The sequence below is a fragment of the Podarcis erhardii genome (genome assembly GCF_964252035.2).
Source record: "Podarcis erhardii genome assembly, chromosome: 1".
Taxonomy (NCBI): domain Eukaryota; kingdom Metazoa; phylum Chordata; class Lepidosauria; order Squamata; family Lacertidae; genus Podarcis; species Podarcis erhardii.
In genome coordinates, this window is record NC_138497.1 from 115,644,847 (window position 1) to 115,664,329 (window position 19,483).

Below are 19,483 nucleotides of genomic sequence, written 5' to 3' on the forward strand. Positions count from 1 at the left end.
ACCCAGTGCCCTGTGAGATCAAGTAAATGTTACAAGAATAAAATTATTGCTGGTTCATTTTGGGCTGTGATAGATATATAGAGAGAGTGTGTCTCTTTTCTTCTCATAAAGATGCAGAATATGCTTGGATCCTATTTTTTCTTTAAATAATCCTTTGGAGGTCACCTTTTAAAAAAATAGTATCCATCATCCTTTCTTATACTAAGACAGATGGAAAAGGGTGTCTGTGTTTAAGAAACACTATCTGGAGGAGACAGAGGCAGCTGCTTTTGAACAGCTTCTGCTGGTGCAGCAAAGTATTAATGCAGTGACAGATTTAAAATCTCAGTACCAGGGAGCTTATTTGTTTTCATAGATGTGAAGCATTCGCCCTTTTACACCTTGGAAGTTTCACTTCTTTTGCAGTTGTTCCATGTAAATACTTCACACTTAAAAAAAAAGAACCCCCCTCGCTTCCGCCTTTGTTTGGTTTGAATGTAACTATAAAATGATTGGCATTTGCAGTTCACACCTGTGGCAGATCAGACTGTGTTTTGAAGGAATAAACATGAAACAAGACGTGTAGATGTAAGCGGCCCCGTTTCAAAGTTACATTTAGGGGGAGGTGCAGCTGTAACACTGGCTCTTCGCTAGTTCTAGTTAACAAATTAGTTCCCTCCTTCCCAACAGTCCCTCTCACATCCTAGAGCAAGTTCACCCATCACCTAAAATTAATGCTGTTTGTTGGCACTGACATAAACTACTTCATATTTTTTTCAATGTTTGCATCCCTCCTTGCTATAAAAATGTTTAAGGTGGCTGAAGACACACCAAAGTTCATACACACATACAACTAGGATATGAAAATGGCAGGACTCAAAATACCATCTTAAAAGGCAAAGCCCCAAAACACCCACTGAAAAAAGATACAGTCTTGGCAGTACTGTTTTTCCTAGAAAAAGAAGGGCCAGAACTCACCATGAACACCTCCCTCGTTCTCTTATAATAGCAATGGCACACACCTTGAAAGGTGCTGGAACTGAGTTCCGGCTGAAAAAAGCCCTGGGTCTTGGTTATTTGCTGGCAGGTGAACAGCCACATGGCCAGACAGACTTCCTTCAAAAAGAGCATTACAAGTGCCTCAGTTCTGTGGTGACAACAACAACAAAAATGTCTTGTCTCTCATGTCCACTCTCTATTCTTTGGATGACAGAGGCCATGGAGCAGGGCCTCAGTAGAAAATCTTGGATGACAGGACAATTCCTAAGGGAGCTGGTGGTTGTCAAGATACACTGGTCCCAAATCATTCAGGTCTTTAAGGCTCCAGAAACAAACTGGTAAGCAGAAAGGCTTTCCTAGCGCATATGTGTTATTCCTTTTCAGCACCAGATGACGACCTTATTTATAATTCTTCTTGACCTAATTTTGATATATATTGCTGTGTTTAGGTAAAGGTAAAGGGACCCCTGACCATTAGGTCCAGTAGTGACCAACTCTGGGGTTGCAGTGCTCATCGCTTTATTGCTTTATTGGCCAAGGGAGCCGGCGTACAGCTTCCGGGTCATGTGGCCAGCATGACTAAGCCGCTTCTGGCGAACCAGAGCAGTGCATGGAATGCCGTTTACCTTCCCGCTGGAGCGGTACCTATTTATCTACTTGCACTTTGACCTGCTTTTGAACTGCTAGGTTGGCAGGAGCAGGGACTGAGCAACGGGAGCTCACCCTGTTGTGGGGATTCGAACCGCCGACCTTCTGATCGGAAGTCCTAGGCTCTGTGGTTTAACCCACAGCACCAATTCCACTAAATCACTCTCTTCTGTTTTTGGTTGGTTTCCTATAAGTGGAACAGAGGAAAAGCATCTCTCCTTCTCCTCAAGCAGCAAACGGCCTTGGTCCGTCATGCATCCAACTCAAAGAGTATTTAAGTTGTTGAATATAATATAAAACTATGCCTCTTGTGCTGTGGAAATGTGTGTGCGGGAGTGAATTTCTTTAGCTCCATATCTTTCACCAAAAAAACTTGCCAGCATTTAAGCTCACTGAAAAACTGGGCTCCCGTTCCTAAAGTTCCTGTGAGGTCATTGTCCATTGATGGCCTTTTCTAGTGTTTTGCTCAACTCCACAGTGGCACATTTCAGTATATTAGTACCATTACAACCAGCATTGTGTGCATTCTCACTATATTCCTGCTTTTTATTTGCTAAGGTCACTATGGTCGCAACTTTATCACTTTCAGATTTTGAATATTCTCCAGGTACTGTTTTCCTTAACTATTTAAAGAGCACTGGGTGGCGGGGACAGAAACATGGTATGTGTAGGAGAAAATAGGAATGAGGAAAAGACTTCTTGTATATGGGGCAATGGGGAAGAGAATGAAGTCTGAGTTCCCCAGGTAACAGTGACGACTGTATCAAATGTATAGTGGAAGCATGTTTTTTTTTTTTTTTTTACTGTATACGTATAAACAAATATAATTCATACAAATACCAAAATCACTTAGATCATCTCCAGCGACATAATTGTAAAACGAAAATACTCATTCCTATGACATGTTTGTTTTCTTAGCTATCACCCAGCTAGTTTCAGTGTACGTTTGAAAAGCTTCCACAAGATGGTGCCATAAGCATTCACAGAAAGATGGTTTTTAGTAAACTGGCTACAGTCACTCCACATGGAGATGATTTAGGGAATGTAACTGTGTTCACACTCTCATTTGCACTTTCAATTTCTGTTTATATAATGTTATCCAAAAGGTATACGTTTCCTGTAATTTGTTACAAAATACTGCTTTTTGTTTCTCAAACCTGTTTCACAGTCCTTTAAACCATTCCTAATTTGTCTCTGGCCAAGGACTGAACACATATGCATAGAGTAAAGATATCCCCACTAGTCAACACCCCCTGGTATGTGCACAAACACAAACCAATCTGACACTAATGAAGCTGTGCTGATGTGAACAGCTGTGCGGCATGGGAGAGCTGTAAAACACAATGAAAAGGCAACAACTACACTGTTCTCTAAGGTGGTAATGTGAGCACACCATATGTCTCCCTCCTCCTACCTTTAGCTGCAACCTGTACGTACTTACCTGGGAGTAAGTACTACTGAATTCAAATGTGAGTTACTTCAGAGTAGATATGAGAGGAGTGCTCTGCCGGTATCTATTTGGACAAAGTAGATTGCAATCATTGCACGTAAGGCCCGTTTTGTGAATCAAATGTCTTTTCTCTCCCTTTAAAGCTTCCTATTATTGACACTGCTAGGACTGTTCTTTGTGGGTGTATGGCACAGGGAAAGATACGCATGTCTTTGGGGTTTTTTATTTCCTTAAAAGAATGTTTAAACAGCTGTTTATCAATCAGAGCCAAATTCTGACATGTTTCATACCTTTGTACTAAAATATGAGACACTGATTGTACAGGAGTACCAAAACAGGCTAACACTGCAAGAAGCTGAGGCATCTGTTCGAAAAACACAGGTGTATCATAGAGTATCATTTACAGTAACCAGTCTTTGAGAGGCACGGACTGAAATCAGGTATGCATGTATTTGTTGTTGTTGTTTAGTCGTTTAGTCGTGTCCGACTCTTCATGACCCCATGGACCAGAGCACGCCAGGCACTCCAGTCTTCCACTGCCTCCCGTAGTTTGGTCAAACTCATGTTGGTAGCTTCGAGAACACTATCCAACCATCTTGTCCTCTGTCGTCCCCTTCTCCTTGTGCCCTCCATCTTTCCCAACATCAGGGTCTTTTCCAGGGAGTCTTCTCTTCTCATGAGATGGCTAAAGTATTGGAGCCTCAGCTTCAGGATCTGTCCTTCCAGTGAGCACTCAGGGCTGATTTCCTTAAGAATGGATAGGTTTGATCTTCTTGCAGTCCATGGGACTCTCAAGAGTCTCCTCCAGCACCATAATTCAAAGGCATCAATTCTTTGGCGATCAGCCTTCTTTATACATACATGCAAAAAAGAAAAAAAAGGGGGGTTGGAAAACAGAAGGGAAAACAAGTGATGTCATTAGACAATGATATAGATCTCTTTTTTTGGAGAATCAGAACAATTTTAGCTTAATAAGGCATGGTCTGTGTTATAGTTTGCCCTCTTGTAACTGAATTTAGCAGAGTGGAGCTGCAAAGGGATGTTTGGGAAGGCATTTGGGGATACTCTACGAAGTACAGAAAACTGCAGGATTTATTTCCCTATGAAGTTCTGTCGGTGTAGAGTGCATGGGCAAATGGTGACAAAATGACAAATGTGTCAAGTTTTGAAACATTTTAAGCCGAGCCATCTGGTTCTACTTGGCAGTGCAGCCCCTGTAGAAATGGCACATGTCATTTCAGGGTTTTCCATGGCATGTGAAGTTTTCATCTTCTGCCAGTTTTTGCTGTGTTTGTTTAATTGGGTGGAAGTATTAATCAGAGTAGTTTATTAACAACATTGAAAAATGGAAATCTCCATGCAACTTTAATGAAAATATTACTGGCTGAGATGCAGAAAAATCCCATTAGTTCACCCTTTTCCCCCATGCTGTTTTTTTAAAAAATAATAAAATAATATGATTCACTCTTTATCCTGCCCATGAAGATACATTAGAGGTCAGCTTGGGTTACGGAAAGTTTGTAAAAACATTATCAACTCAACTTTGTGCTTTCCACCTCCAACCCATTTTTGCGTTCAACTCCGCTATATTTTAATGTCATCACAGTGATTTTTCCTCTTTAAGGAATGTGAAATAGTACCCAAGCCATAATCAGTGTTCTCCAGCAATTTAGAAGTAAATGCTAAAACACTTATTTTATTTCATGTTTTATTTATCAGAATAGCAAATAATTATGCTGTGCTAGTTTAGTTATGTGTACCTACAAAATCTGTTTTTGTGATGTTGTTAGATGATTAAAATGATTAATTTACATAATTACCATTTGTAATGAGTTTAAAAGTTTGGTTTTGATCTTTAAACCAGATGCACTACAAAACAGCTTGTAACTATATGCAGTTAATGTGGGTATTTTTAAAAGAAAAACTTCCTTTTGCATGTTGCAGTACACATTTTATTCCCATGGAATATATTATAGCTGTCTCTTGATTATTGAAACCAGTTTCACAGTGATGCTATCACAATAATTATTAGGCTTCCTGAATACTTTTCACATTTAGCTTTTTCAGTAAGTGAGAAAGGGCTTCTTACATCTTTTGTAACTTATCACTAGATCCCAAATTGATAGGAGTAAGTGTCGGGGCATGAATACTTCTTGCTCATTGTTGTCACAGAAACAGCTGGTTGGTGTTTATTTCCCCCAAACAAATCGTAAGGTATTGGGATGTTGAGGTATAACATCTAAAAGCAAACATACTTATTTCTGGGATTGTGAGCATCAGTTATTTGTAAGGACCTATGCAGCTGTTCAGCAGATGTGCCTTCTTCGTGTACGCCATGTGTACCCTAATGTTTGCCACAGTAAAGACTGTCAGGTGTAAGGAATAAACCCATAATATATTTCTGCCTGAGTGGCGCTGTGGGTTAAACCACAGAGCCTAGGACTTGCCGATCAGAAGGTTGGCGGTTCGAATCCCTGTGACAGGGTGAGCTCCCGTTGCTCGGTCCCTGCTCCTGCAAACCTAGCAGTTCAAAAGCATGTCAAAGTGCAAGTAGATAAATAGGTACCGCTCCGGCGGGAAGGTAAACGGCGTTTCTGTGCGCTGCTCTGGTTCGCCAGAAGCGGCTTAGTCATTCTGGCCACATGACCCGGAGGCTGTACGCTGGCTCCCTCGGCCAATAAAGTGAGATGAGCGCCGCAACCCCAGAGTCAGCCACGACTGGACCTAATGCTCAGGGGTCCCTTTACCTTTTTACCTGAGAGAGGAACGTATCTGCTCTTCGTACCTCATGATGATCACTGAAAGGAGCTGGGAAAAGGCAGGACCTGCAACACACTCCTCAGCTGCAGAGTGAGTGCTTTCTCATACCTTTTTGCAGCTTCATTGACAGATAAACCATTGGCTGAAATACACATTTAGCCGAGTCTGGCCTCTTTTTCCATGTTTGAGGTGAGCTTTTTGCTTTTTTGTTGTCGTATGTACAATATGTGCTTCCTTTTTATCAATTCATGCTTTATCATTGATTATCACACATATATCCTGCCTTTTCTCTTGTGCTGTTTGGTGTAGTCCCCCCCCCCCCCGGTCTCTCAGCCTTGGGGATGGGAGGAACATTTGGGTTCAATGTAGCGAATGGTACTTTTCCAGTTGGGGCTTTCTGCTTTTAAAAAGCGTTTTGCAGCCAGGACTAGAGAGTCAGTTGACTTCGGCCAAGTGGTGATGGGTAAATAGAGTTTTCTTCGGCTGCTTGTTGTTACCTGTCATAAGCATTTGGGGGGGGGTTGGGGGGAATTAAGATTATGGGGAATTGGGGAATATTTTAAATATTTAATATTTACATCAATTTTAAATGTTTAATATTTAAATCAAAGTGGAAATCACTTTTCAGAATAGTAGATTGTGATGAATAGCTCTTGTGTGCATAGGCCCAGTTGTCTTTTTGTCAGGGTATTTTTATTTCTTGTATTAATAATGTTAAATTGTATCAGACAAGGACAGTTGAGCTCTTTAGATGTAGTGCTGAGAGGATATACAAGGGCAGCTTTAGTGGAGTGTAGCTGGAGAGGACAGAAGTCTGATTGTATGGACTAGAGAATGGAGTTGGAGAGCGATGGCTGAATATATTAATTTTTGTTTACCTCAGTTTCTCATTTTTCCAATATTAAGTTCAGTTTTCCACATCGGTTTGAGGTGATATTTTGTGAGCACAGGCTCAGGCAGCCTGTAACAGGGCCTAAGCAGTGGCATGAGCTACAGCCACAAGACAAGGATTTGGGATCAAACAGGCCACAACTTTATTGGATTACAGGTGTCAGTAGGCTTTGGCTAACATGTTGGGTATATATCCAGCATCATCCAGCCTGCCTGCTAGATGATTGTTCATTAGGGTTGATCCTAAGTTAGGGATCACCCTAGGACGTAGATGCGACCCAGCAGAATCACCACTATAAGTTTAGTAACATCGCCCTACAACCCTGTGTGGGCACCTGGATAGAAGCACCTGGACCTCCTTAACAGGGTACCCATTTCTTTGAGGGGGGCGTTGAGACTCCCAACCCCCACTGCCTTGACTAACAACCCATCCTAATGCCTTATCCGCCATTAAGTGGTGACAATTGCTATGAGGAAGGCGAAAACCTTGAGACAGACCCAATATGTCTGGAGGAAAAAAATCCTGCCTGGCCCTGAAAACAGGGACCGAGATTTAGATAGGGAGATTGTGCATATGACCAGCCCACTCCTTTGGGCGAGTCGTAGCGTGCTGCCAAGAGAGGGAGGGTGGGTGGGTGATCCGGCTCTGATGGAGCTGCCAAGATCGTGTGCACTCCTTATTTAAGCCCAGTGAGCTGACTGAAGATCTCAATGAGAAGTTCCCAGTCAAGTCTGCTCCTGAAAACTTGATCCCCAGCCCACATGTGATTGGCTGAAGTTGCAGGTGGGCCATGTCAATCATCACAGCTGGCGGAGGAGGACGTGGCGTCCTCCACCGGCCATTTTAATCTCTCCCCCTGCCCCAGCATCAAGCCGCACCATGCTGCAGCCGCCACCTCCCTGCAGAGAAGGTAAGTGGACTTACATCATGAAAATTCACCAGCATTTTAGTGTTTAGTTTTTTCTACTGTACACATTTTTACATACAATTTTGCCTAATATACACATCTATACATTCTTTGCATTTGTTCCATCTAATCAACAAACACTGGCGTCTGAGGGAGGTGGAAGATGAATGGATGCAGTGAAGGGACAGAGAGAGATTTTGGCAGATAAATTGCAGTTTGTTACTGAAGTTGGTGAGGTTCAGACAGAAACTGAGGAAGAGAAGGCAGGCTTTAGCTGAGCATAAAAGGTAGAAAAGAAGCTTCAGGATTGTTGAAAATGGTCAGTAATGATGCTTGGCCAGTTAAAGAGCAGAGTATGAGGCATAGCATCCAACTCCTTGGGGCTGAGGTCTCTTCGGCCCCACAATAAAACATTTGGGGGGGCCAGCCCCCCCCAAGCTGATTAACATTTCCATTCAAATGGTGTGAATGGACAGCATCATGTGATTGATTATGAAGGGCGGGGCTTATCTGGGGCCCCCAATATTTTATTCAAGTTGGCACCCCTGGTATGAGGGGAGCATGGATTTAAAATGAGCCAGTTGGTTTTTTTTAATGCCTCAAAATGCGCATAGCACCTTGAGGACATGGATGGGGATAATGTATGGAAGACGTATGCCGGGCTGGGAGCAAGCGTGCCAAATAGCTTGGTAGGACAGTAGAACAAACAAGCTAATATTTAAGTATAGGTAGGAGTTGGTGTTGAAACAACAGAGTTTGGAGTGGGGTGGCCAACATGGTGCCCTCTAGATGCTGTTGGATGGATGACGATTCCCATCTTCCATTGGGGCTGCAGGTGGGAGTTGCACTCCAACATCATACATTGGCTACCTTGATCTAGAGCAGTGGTCAGATGTGCCAGGTGACATAAAGGGATGATGACACTTCAAGAGAGTGTTACCAGACTGCAGGTCACAGTAGAGACAAGAAGCAGAGGTGGGGGGGGGTAGAGAAGGTACACACTGTGAGTGATAATGTGGTGGTCAGAAAGAGGGTGTTCTCTTAGGGCAGGGAGCCCAGTACATAACAGTTCTTGTAGAACACCAGGTCAAGGGAGTGAACGGGACAGTGAGTGGCCGAGTCTGTCCAAAGTCACAGGCCTCTGGAGGAGTTTAGTTGGGAGGGAGGGGGGAAGTGGAAGGTAACTTGATCAGTGAGATGTTCATCCATGGATACTGAAGTCATGAAGGGGCAAGGGTCGAGTGTTGTGAAAGAGAAGAAAGGTAAACAAAGGGCCAGGAACAGTTAAGAGTGTAGAAGTAGGTCCAACAGCAAAGGGGGAGCACAAAGGTACAGAATAAAATTTCAAAGGTAAAAAACAATTGGTAGTTGTACAAAGGTACAGAATAAAATTTCAAAGGTAAAAAACAATTGGTAGCTGGAAGCGATTTGGGAAGAGGGCTACCTGCCCCGCCATTTTGACTGACAAGAGTTTGGGGACTAAATAAAAAAAGAAGAGACCTTTGAAGAAGAAATCAGCAGTGGGGCTGGGGCTGGTGAGAGCAAGTGAGGGAAAAGCAAACGGGTAGAGATGTACACATCATAAGGTGCAGTTCAACTGAAGGAATGGTTGGACACCAAACGAGCACCATATGGTCTAGCGTCCAAAGCACATGTTCTGTTTGCTGCATATCTATATACAAGGAAAAAATGTTGCTGAAATGAATTGGGAAGCATTTTTCCACAGTGCAAATTGCAGGCACAGGCCACCAAATCTGGATTGGGGCCATAGTAGTGGAGAAAGGTTAAACGCCCCCCCCCCCAATTCCTCCATGCTAGGGTTCTCATCTGAAAAGCCAGTGCAATTCTGGGCTGCATCAATAGGAGTATTGCATCTAGATCAAGGGAAGTAATAGTGCCACTGTATTCTGCTCTGGTCAGACCTCACCTGGAGTACTGTGTCCAGTTCTGGGCACCACAGTTCAAGAAAGACACTGACAAACTGGAACGTGTCCAGAGGAGGGCAACCAAAATGGTCAAAGGCCTGGAAACGATGCCTTATGAAGAACGGCTAAGGGAGCTGGGCATGTTTAGCCTGGAGAAGAGGAGGTTAAGGGGTGATATGATAGCCATGTTCAAATATATAAAAGGATGTCACATAGAGGAGGGAGAAAGGTTGTTTTCTGCTGCTCCAGAGAAGCGGACACGGAGCAATGGTTCCAAACTACAAGAAAAAAGATTCCACCTAAACATTAGGAAGAACTTCCTGACAGTAAGAGCTGTCCGACAGTGGAATTTGCTGCCAAGGAGTGTGGTGGAGTCTCCTTCTTTGGAGGTCTTTAAGCAGAGGCTTGGCAACCATATGTCAGGAGTGCTCTGATGGTGTTTCCTGCTTGGCAGGGTGTTGGACTCGATGGCCCTTGTGGTCTCTTCCAACTCTATGATTCTATGATTCTATGAACTGGTTCCCCGCATTGCCAGTCTGTGCTGGTTACAAATGGCTAGCCAGTTTGCAAGGTCAGTAGTTCATAGTTTAGCTCTAAATGTTTACCACATTCATTTCTGTCTTGGTGGGAAAAAAGGCTTTATGTTTTTAGCTATTTTAGGATAGCATATAACTGATGTTTCTTGTTTTCTGAACATGTGTTGTTCATTTTCTTAGTAGCAAAAAACAAAACAAAAACCCCTCAGTCAATATGTCACTGTTTTCATTTTTAAAACCACCTCCAATAATAACCCCCGCCTCCCTATCAGCATATTGGCTCCGGATGTTCCTCTGTCACTGTGGAAAACCCAGAGCTAATTTTGACACTTGCTCAGTTTGGGAAGATGATTCTTCATTCTGCGTGGCTTGCAGCTATATCTGTAGAGCCATTTCATAATCATCCGTCTTTTGCTTGAATTTGATCACAGCCGCTGAATCCCCTGCGTTGGTAATGAAGCCTTAAGGTTGCCTTTTCCTCACCATAAATCCATCCCAGAGACCTTACTTTGACTGTGTCTGTGTGTGTGTGTGTGTGTGTGTGTGTGGTGTGGTGTGTGGTGTGTGTGTGTGTGTGTGTGTTTCAGTACGAATGAATGTGTGGAACTGAAATTGCTCTGCTTTCTTTACAAATGACTCAGTGTGCTTGTCCTTCCCTAAAATGCTGCCAGCATGTAAAGGATTTTCAATGAGCAGTGCAAATAAGCCGGCAGCAGAGAAGGTTTGGAGCTGCACTGTGTAACAGTTTACTGTCACACAGATGATCAGGGTTGGAGAGCCAAGCCTCTGTAGTGTTCACCATACCTCTTTCTGCTCACATACTGGAAGTTTTGTGTTTCAAACCTGGTTTCTTTTATGAGCTGGATATTTAGTACTACCAAAATGTGGAGTGGACTTCCTAGCAGAGGTGAGCAATGAATTTTATTATTATTATGAGTAAGCATTACAGAATTGCTTTGAGACACATTCCTATACATTTATCCCATGCTTTGCATCATTTCTGTATGTGTGTGGAAGTGGAATTTGGTGTTTCATTTGTGCTGGCAGAGACAACACAAAAGGCTAGAAAAATAATGAGAAAATGATGACATTGTACACGTTAACTCCTTTCGGTTTCCTGTCATTTTACTTGGAGAAGAGGCTGTTCTAGCTCTTAGTTATTTCAAATATATAAGAATCCATCTATTGGTACAATATGACATGCTGATCATTAATTGATGAGGCTAATCATCAGTGAGATTGTGTACTTGTGATCAAAAATGATATGCAGGGCACTGAACCCTACTTAGCAGAAAGCTTGACTCGTGGCAGGGATATTATACAGGAGATAAATTACTAACATGACTTGCAACTAATAAAATAAGATAAAAGCAATGGACTGCATACTGGAGTAATGAAAACGGGAGTCTGACTCTGTGAGTATTAAACGGTATGACCTGTCAGTCACAGGACAACCTCCACTAATTCATTTGCAATGACAACTTGTTTTATGAGAGGCATAAAATTACTGTCACTGCCATCTAAGCATGCTTTAATTAAATATGACATTTTAAGTGCTGCACATCTTTCTTTTTTTTTAAAGCAGAAATATATTGCTGAAACTAATTTGTGAAGTTCATATCGCCCACCCCTTAAGTTTCAAAACATTCTGGCAGAGGATTAAGTTATGTTTACTTGTCTAAAAAGTTCTAGCCAATCACTTCAGTGTGAATATTATTCATTAAACCTTGCTGTGGGCTTGCTTATCTTCATTGAGGTAGGTGTTGTTTTAGTTATTTGTTTTAGGTCTGGGTAGTATTGTCCCCAATGAAGAGAAAATTACAAGCTAGCATTATGAAACTGGCATTTCTTCTTACAAAATAACTATTTAAGTAGCGTTGCAGATCTTTCAGTAGAAACTAACCTATCTAATGCTTTCCCCATTAAATTTATTCATGAAGTATTTGTTTTTATAGCTCCCAACGACTGAGTTACAGATAAGAACATGTTTGTTTGACTGAAGATTTGAGAATTTCCATTTACTGGCAGTACACGTAAAGCATGGCTAACCAGGAGCAAACCCATTTGTATTAGCCAATCTGTCTTTGCAAGTCCCAGGGCCACTATCTTGCTAGAAGCCACTGTGTGCTTTTGAAAGCATGAAATTAGTTTTATACTGAGCACATGGTTTCTCATTTAGCAGCTCTTTTTATGGAAATGGTCAATTTATAGTTCACTGCCAGGATTTCGGCCTTCTGTCAAAGCTGATTGATTCGGCTAAGGTGTCCATTGGAGATTAAAAAAATAAAAATAAAGAAAGTGGAGAAGAGAAAAATGCTAATTAGGACCAAGAGAATGGACTTGAACCCATCAGTAAAATATACTCATGGCATTATTTTAGATCTCCGGTAGATAGGGTTGTTGTTTTCTTCAGTCATTGCCAGTTCCTGAGTTGGACTTTTTTTTTTTTATGAACCATAATGAAACTAGGAAAGAAGTTTGTCACATGTAAGTGCCTTTTAAAGTATATTTTCTAGCTCTGACAAACTGCTTTCAACAATTTGGTCAATGTTACAACCAAACTGTGTTAGCTTGTCAAAGGATCAAGTATATATATAAAAGTAGGAATATAAAAGTTTCTTTGTTTTGTGCAGTCCTTCCTGTTACTGTCGTAATACTTTAAGGCTGCAAACCTGTACCTACTTACTGAGAGTAAGTCCCGTTGAACTTGAAAGGACTTATTCTGAGTAGACTTGCATAGGATTTTGTTGTAAAGCTGCAATCCTATGCACACTTGCCAGGGAGTAAGCTCCGGTAAATTGTTTCTCATGGGAGTAAGTCCCACGCAACTCAGTGGGACTTGCTTTCAGGTAAACTTGCACAGGTCAAGCTGTACATTAATACAATGGAGATACATGTGGACAGCTTGCAGTTTTTCTTCCTTTGTACTATAAGCAATATTTGGTGAGAGAAGGGGAAATCTCTACAACCTGATGCTTATATTTGACTATATAGAAATCAAAGTCACAGACACATTAGAAACCCCATCATGTCCTCACATGGTTTCTATTGCAGATACTGTCATCTTCTGGACTGCCCCAACCTCCACAAGTAAACTTGCTTGGAACTAAATTCCATTGAGGAGATGCACATACAGGAACAAATGTTAAATGATGATTGCTTGCGTCCATGTAAATGTCAAATGAATGCAACAACGATGTTTACAGAAGTTTCCATTTTAGTCATATGCAACAGAGAGCTACACATAGTTGTTACATCCTGCTACTTGTACACATGGTGGCATTATTTTGTCTACTGTGAAGTGATCTTTACATAGTACTAAGAAGTTTCAGGGGACCCCCTATTTATATACGGTATATTTTGGGGGGAGGGCACTAATAATCTAATATCGTGCATGTTTAATATAGGCCTGTCTGCTTTCAAGCTAAACCCACAGCAAGACTCTCTGTTGTTGTTGTTGTTATTATTATTGATCGAAACAGTTCTATTGTTGATCCGCCCCATCTTCATAGTTGGCAGACTTGAGGTGCTTCCTTTATGTAATGTGCTTGAGAAAAATAGATTGAAGAACTGACTGGATTTGCTTCCAATATGTTATTCAAACAACTTTATGCTGTTGTCATTCTTTTGACAATGAAGGGGCCCATCAGTTGGAAGAGACTCCTTCACAAAATGGGGCCATTTCTCAATCTACTGCCAGAGAGCCACTGTGGTGTAGTGGTTAAGAGCTGTGGACTCGTAATCTGGTGAACCGGGTTTGCGTCTCCGCTCCTCCACATGCAGCTGCTGGGAGACCTTAGGCCAGTCACACTTCTCTGAAGTCTCTCAGCCTCACTCACCTCACAGAGTGTTTGTTGTGAGGGAGGAAGGGAAAGGAGAATGTTAGCCGCTTTGAGACTCCTTAGGGTAGTGATAAAGCGGGATATCAAATCCAAACTCTTCTTCTCTTCTTCTGCCACCCCCTTCCCCCATTCTCAGTCCGTATGCCTATTTCAGGAAGCCTCAAGCTAACAGAGATGTTTCTCCACGAATGGGTCAGCTCAGAATTGGGACTTGGAGACTTCTCCTTTTTTCCTTGCTCGTATCCAGGCCCTGATCCAGGCAGCAGCTTCCATGTGCTTCCACCTCCTTCCAAGTACCCTAGCTGAGCACTTTTGTGGTGGCCCCGAAAGTCTTACCTGGAACCCTGTCTGCTATGCTCCTGTAGCTCTGGGGCAGATGAGGAGGAACACGTGAGAGACAGCCAGGAACCCAGTGCCCTAACCTCCAGTCCTGGGGCAGGCATGTCTGGATCCAACATCTCCTCAGTAGCATTCATAGTGTGGAGATCTGCCAGGAGATCCTGCTTCCCTTGTTTCTTGGGTTCCAGGCCTGGCCTGGGCTGAATCCTGACACACACTCTTTTTTTGGCCGCTCACTGTCACCCCCCTGCATGAAACTAGGCCAAGGGCTGTAGGTTGCCCACCTTTACTGTAGGGGGGCCTCTGATGATTTAAAGGGCATACTTCCATTTTATATGTGTAGATTTATATTTTATTGGTGGTGTCCTTTCGAATGCGGGTACTCTTCCCCAGGACAGTCAATCCCTTCTGGGTTATGTAAGGGTGGAAAAACATTGTAGATGACCTGTGGACGCAGAGTTTCATCTGTGTGACTTTCTGATCTTATGACTCTGTGTACGCTTCAAAGGTTGTCAGATGAGGAAGGTTGACACTAACTTGTTGGGGAGAAGTATCCTGTATCAGCAGCACATTCCAAAATACATTTGTATGAAAGGCAATGTCCTTCATTGCCATCTTTTGTTCTTCTGTTTTGTTGTCATAACTACATGCTTGTTAAGCACTGAATAGTCAGGATATGTCTTTATTTTAAAATTTTGCATTAAAGAGCAGTTGTTTTTGTTTCCCAATATGTCATATTCAGTTCCTGGTATTTATTACGCTCTAGAACCGTGTGTTTGGCAGCTCATGGATGGTTTGAATAGTACTTTTTGATTGTTTCAAAAAGTTGGAGAAGGTAAATTTATTTGGAAACTGCTTGCTGTTAACATACTTATTGATCATTGTTTGTGGAGTCTACATTTCCAAAGAGGGTCAGTCCTTTATACTGAGAATAAACAGACACTGCAATGGGATCAGAGCCAGGCTAGATGTTCGGTTATGCACTTGTAACATTTTCCAGGTTTTTTGCTCAATGAAAATTAGACTTGGGAACAGACAAAGTAATATGTGGCGTGATTACCCCTCTATACTCCAGCCATTTCCCCCACTATTTCCATCAGATGCTTTCCCCTATGGGGGAAACTTTTTTCCTCAGGAGACAAAGCAAACTGAGTTTTAATGGAGGGGGGGAGGGAGGTTGGATGTGAAAGGGTTAAGCATGTGAAGTTAGAGACATGCACATAACAATTGCACTCTCTTACCTGTCATCATGCACTTCCAAGACTGCTACTTATTTGTTTCTTTGTTGGAAAAGATGAGAGAAATTTACACTTTCTGACTTGTTCCTAATGTTTGGAAAATATTGCAACAATTAAGGCAATAATCACCTGGTGAATAGAAACCTGATAGGCAATTCTTTTCTGTTAAGTCTGCATAAGACCTCAAGCTTAGCCAATATTTCATTCAGCCTTTCTTTTTGATTTTTGCCGAAGTCTGCCTGTACATTGCTTTAAAACAGTGTTGCTTGAGGTTCGGATTATTGGAATATGCAGCTAGCTTCTGGTTCAAATTTCAGCAAATCAGGCACCTCCACTTGTATACCCAGGGGCTGTGACCCACTACCCCACAATATGTATTGAAGAGACTACCTGTGACCCATTATTTTGGTTTCAAAATAGACACGGGTGGCGCTGTGGGTTAAACCACAGAGCCTAGGACTTGCCGATCAGAAGGTCGGTGGTTCGAATCCCTGCGATGGGGTGAGCTCCCATTGCTCGGTCCCTGCTCCTGCCAACCTAGCAGTTCAAAAGCACGAAGTGCAAGTAGATAAATAGGTACCGCTCCGGCAGGAAGGTAAACGGTGTTTCCGTGTGCTGCTCTGGTTCGCCAGAAGCGGCTTAGTCATTCTGGCCACATGACCCGGAAGCTGTACGCCGGCTCCCTCGGCCAGTAAAGCGAGATGAGCGCCGCAACCCCAGAGTTGGCCATGACTGGACCTAACCGTCGGGGGTCCCTTTACCTTTACCAGATTTTTTTCAATGAATCCAGGGACACTTTTCAACTTCAATGGATTTTGTATGGGGAAAGATTTGTAAATCCGGGGATTGTCCCTGGGAAACGGGGACATCTGGTGACCTTAAAATAGACCACAACTTTATTGATTACAGGTGAAGGTGGTTTGGGCATAGGCACCGGGTATAACCTGTTTCAACCAGCCCATTTTCTGGTTGATTCTCCCAGGGGTTGAAAGAATGGTGGGGGAGGCCTATGGCATCCATCAAAACCCCACCCAGTATGCCATGGAGGAAAGCTATGGCCCTATTCCCCATCTGGACAGGAACATCTCCTCCAGGATCCCTTTAATGGGATACCTCATTCCCTTGTAGGGGCAGACCAAGACTTCCAACCTCTCCTCCAACCATGACTAAGGCTTTTACCCAAATCCAAAGGGCCTGGCATGAGGCCATCCTCTTTTATGTACTCTAGGAGCAGACCTGAGCGAAATCTGAACCTGAGTGAAATCCACAATGGACCCAGTCAGATCCACCCCCTGAGTGTGCCTGCCCCCTGGTTTGACTGCTCTTGGCCAATTTGCAGCTGGACCAAATTCAAACAATCCCCAGCCAGCAGGTGAGGTGTTTTGCATCTTCTGTTGGCTGGGAACCTTGGTGGAAGAAGTGGTGGGATGCTGCCGTTATACAATGCCACATTCCCTGTGATGGCAAGCAGAATTAAAAAGTTTTCAGCACATGGTCAGGGAGGCCTCTTTGCAAACTGGACTAGATAATGCTGGGCTAGATGGATTAATGCCCTGATTCAGCATATCAGGCAGATGTGTGCGTTGCTATGTTTATTTTGCTTGCAGTCACACTGCATGATAGATTTTGTAGTTCTGAAGTTGCACCATATCTTCCTTGCAATAGCACTGTATAAAGGATTTAAATATTTGAAGAAAATGGTGCCAAAATCTTGAAATAAGAATGCTGTTACCGTGAGATTACAGAATGCTCATACCATTTGTAAGAGCACTTGTTGGAAAAGCCCATCCAAATGCTGTATGATAGCACAGGTTTCTGGCACACGAAACTTAGATTCACCACCTGTTAATCTTTGCTAAACTGTTGCTGATTGTACATATTATGGCACTGATGAAGTAAGCTTTCCTTGCTGCTACCTCCCTGGCATAATAATTTCTTAAAAATGTATATTTGCCTGAATACTAAACATAACCTTCCACTGAAAGTAGAAGTGCCTGCTTCTGAGTACAGTACACCCTTTTGGGTTTAGCTTTATGATACAAAGGGTGTGCAGATGTTTTGCTCTGCACAAACATCTGCATGTACCAAATGGAGGGGGCCCCAGGAGTGTGTCTACTGACCATGCCCCTGAGTGCCCTTGTGTTCAACAGTCCTACATGCATAGATTTCCTCCATGTAACTGGGAACCAATTGGGCCAAGGATAATTGCTAATTATAAGTGAGAGCCCTGCATATATACATCCATATGCACATTCGGGCTGTCCCCCACCTTTTTTTAATTTACTAATGGTGAACACGTGGTTTTCATGGGAAGACATGGCCAGCCAGCACAGATCTTGTCCTCAAATGTTCACTGAATGCATTTTGTGTGTGGGGAGTGTATGCATACAGGGGCTATAGCTTCTGCAATTTTTATAGGACCAAAACACTTCGTATACTGGAGTGACCTCTGCGAAGCACTAAAAGGAGATGGCAGGCTTTCTCAAGTTTGATGGAACTTTTTTAAACCGTGAGCATCCACTGCTTTACAGCGCATTTGTTTTGCAGAGCAGAGAATGTGTGCTCAAGTTATTTCCCTCCCATTTAGAAAGTCTGTCTGTCTTCATGCTGGAGTGTGCCAGGGGTATCAGTCTGCTGTCTGACAATTTTAACAAGGCCATCAAGACAGCAACTGCAAATGTTGGCCCCTGGAAACTTGTGCCAGATCAGTTATTAGACAGGGTGCACACATGGTTGCCAAGAAGTCCCCAGAGACCCTCTTTAGTTGGCCTCATAAGTTTGTTGAAATACAAGTACTGCACAACAGTTCTCAAGAAAGTGAAGGAACAAGTGTCCTTCGTTTCTATGTGCTGTGTTCCTGGTATGTTCATTGTTCAAGAACTGTCTGGAATTTCCAGTGGTGGATAATTTTTTATAATGAAATGCCAGGTTAAATATAGTTAACCTTATAATGTTACTGCTCATATGACTAGGACAAATGACTCAAAATCAGAATTTCACATAGAAGCAGCTTTCTGTATATTTTATGTTCGGGATATTTGTGTTGCCAATTTTTATTTTTATTTTTGTAACACCGTGCTCAAATTATTCTTGGGTTCAGCATTTTTAAACAAAGAAGACAGTGTTGATTTAATGTATGATTAAACGTTTCAAGGATTCCAACCCTGTGAAAGCAAATCTTGTTATGTCCAGTGGGTCTAACTCTCAGGTAAGTGCCCCTAGAACTGCAGCCTAATGAAACAATTTTAGTCCCGTTCTATTAAAGACAACTTCCATTTAAAAATGAGGCTTCACCAGTCCCCCTGAGCACTTACTTAATAAATTTCATTGAGTAGTGATCTGTATATAGAAGAAATACATCTAAGGGACTATAAATTGATTGAAGGTCAGCTCCCCAGTAAAAATCATTGACTTGCCTGAAGTTAACTTTATAGATTTCAACTGCAGTTAATATGTCAACAAGTATAATGGCGCAAGAATAAGCCAAGTTTCCTCATGCCGGTTTATTGGCTAATGATTCAGTCTATTGCATTTTATTCCTATGAGTATCTTCCCTAGCAGAGAAAGGCCTTTGTACGCAGCGAAATGCACTTTAGTGTGGCTAAACTCTGAACAGATACTAGAACGAATAGCTTCAGGCCTACAGTGGTTCCATATTCAGAAACAAAAATTAATGACACTGTGAATGCATTTCTGACATATTTAGTCCCCAGCTCAATGAGGTGAGAAGGTGCTGAAGTTTCAGCACTTCTTGAAATCTTGCTATTGTATCTCCTGGTTATAAACAGAAAGGAAACTGACAGTCCAGTCCTGTAGGTCAGCTGCAGTCTGTCACAGTGCCATCAATTATTTGCCTTGCTCTAGCTGAGGTCAGGCTTTCTTTGCAGAGAGTCATTCACCTTCCAACTCTTTTATTTTATTTTTTGTTAAAAAAAACCAAATGGGTTGATATGCATTTGTGTTGCATA

The 19,483-nt window shown here is 42.4% G+C and overlaps 1 protein-coding gene across 5 annotated transcripts in view; it reads left to right on the forward strand.

The window, feature by feature from the left end:
- ZNF385B (zinc finger protein 385B) overlaps positions 1 to 19,483 on the forward strand; it is a 192,661-nt gene that overhangs the window by 38,456 nt on the left and 134,722 nt on the right. The window contains exon 1 of one of the 5 annotated variants that reach the window (XM_081836955.1): positions 10,549 to 10,563. The exons of 3 other annotated variants lie outside the window; for them this stretch is intronic. Coding sequence is in view for 1 of the 2 variants with exons in the window: in XM_081836951.1 (XP_081693077.1) it covers positions 10,952 to 11,003 (52 nt within the window). In the remaining variant the exon portion in view is untranslated. Of the gene's footprint in view, positions 1 to 10,548; positions 10,564 to 10,818; positions 11,004 to 19,483 lie in introns of those variants that run through there. One more of the 5 variants, XM_081836951.1, reaches the window with a different exon arrangement.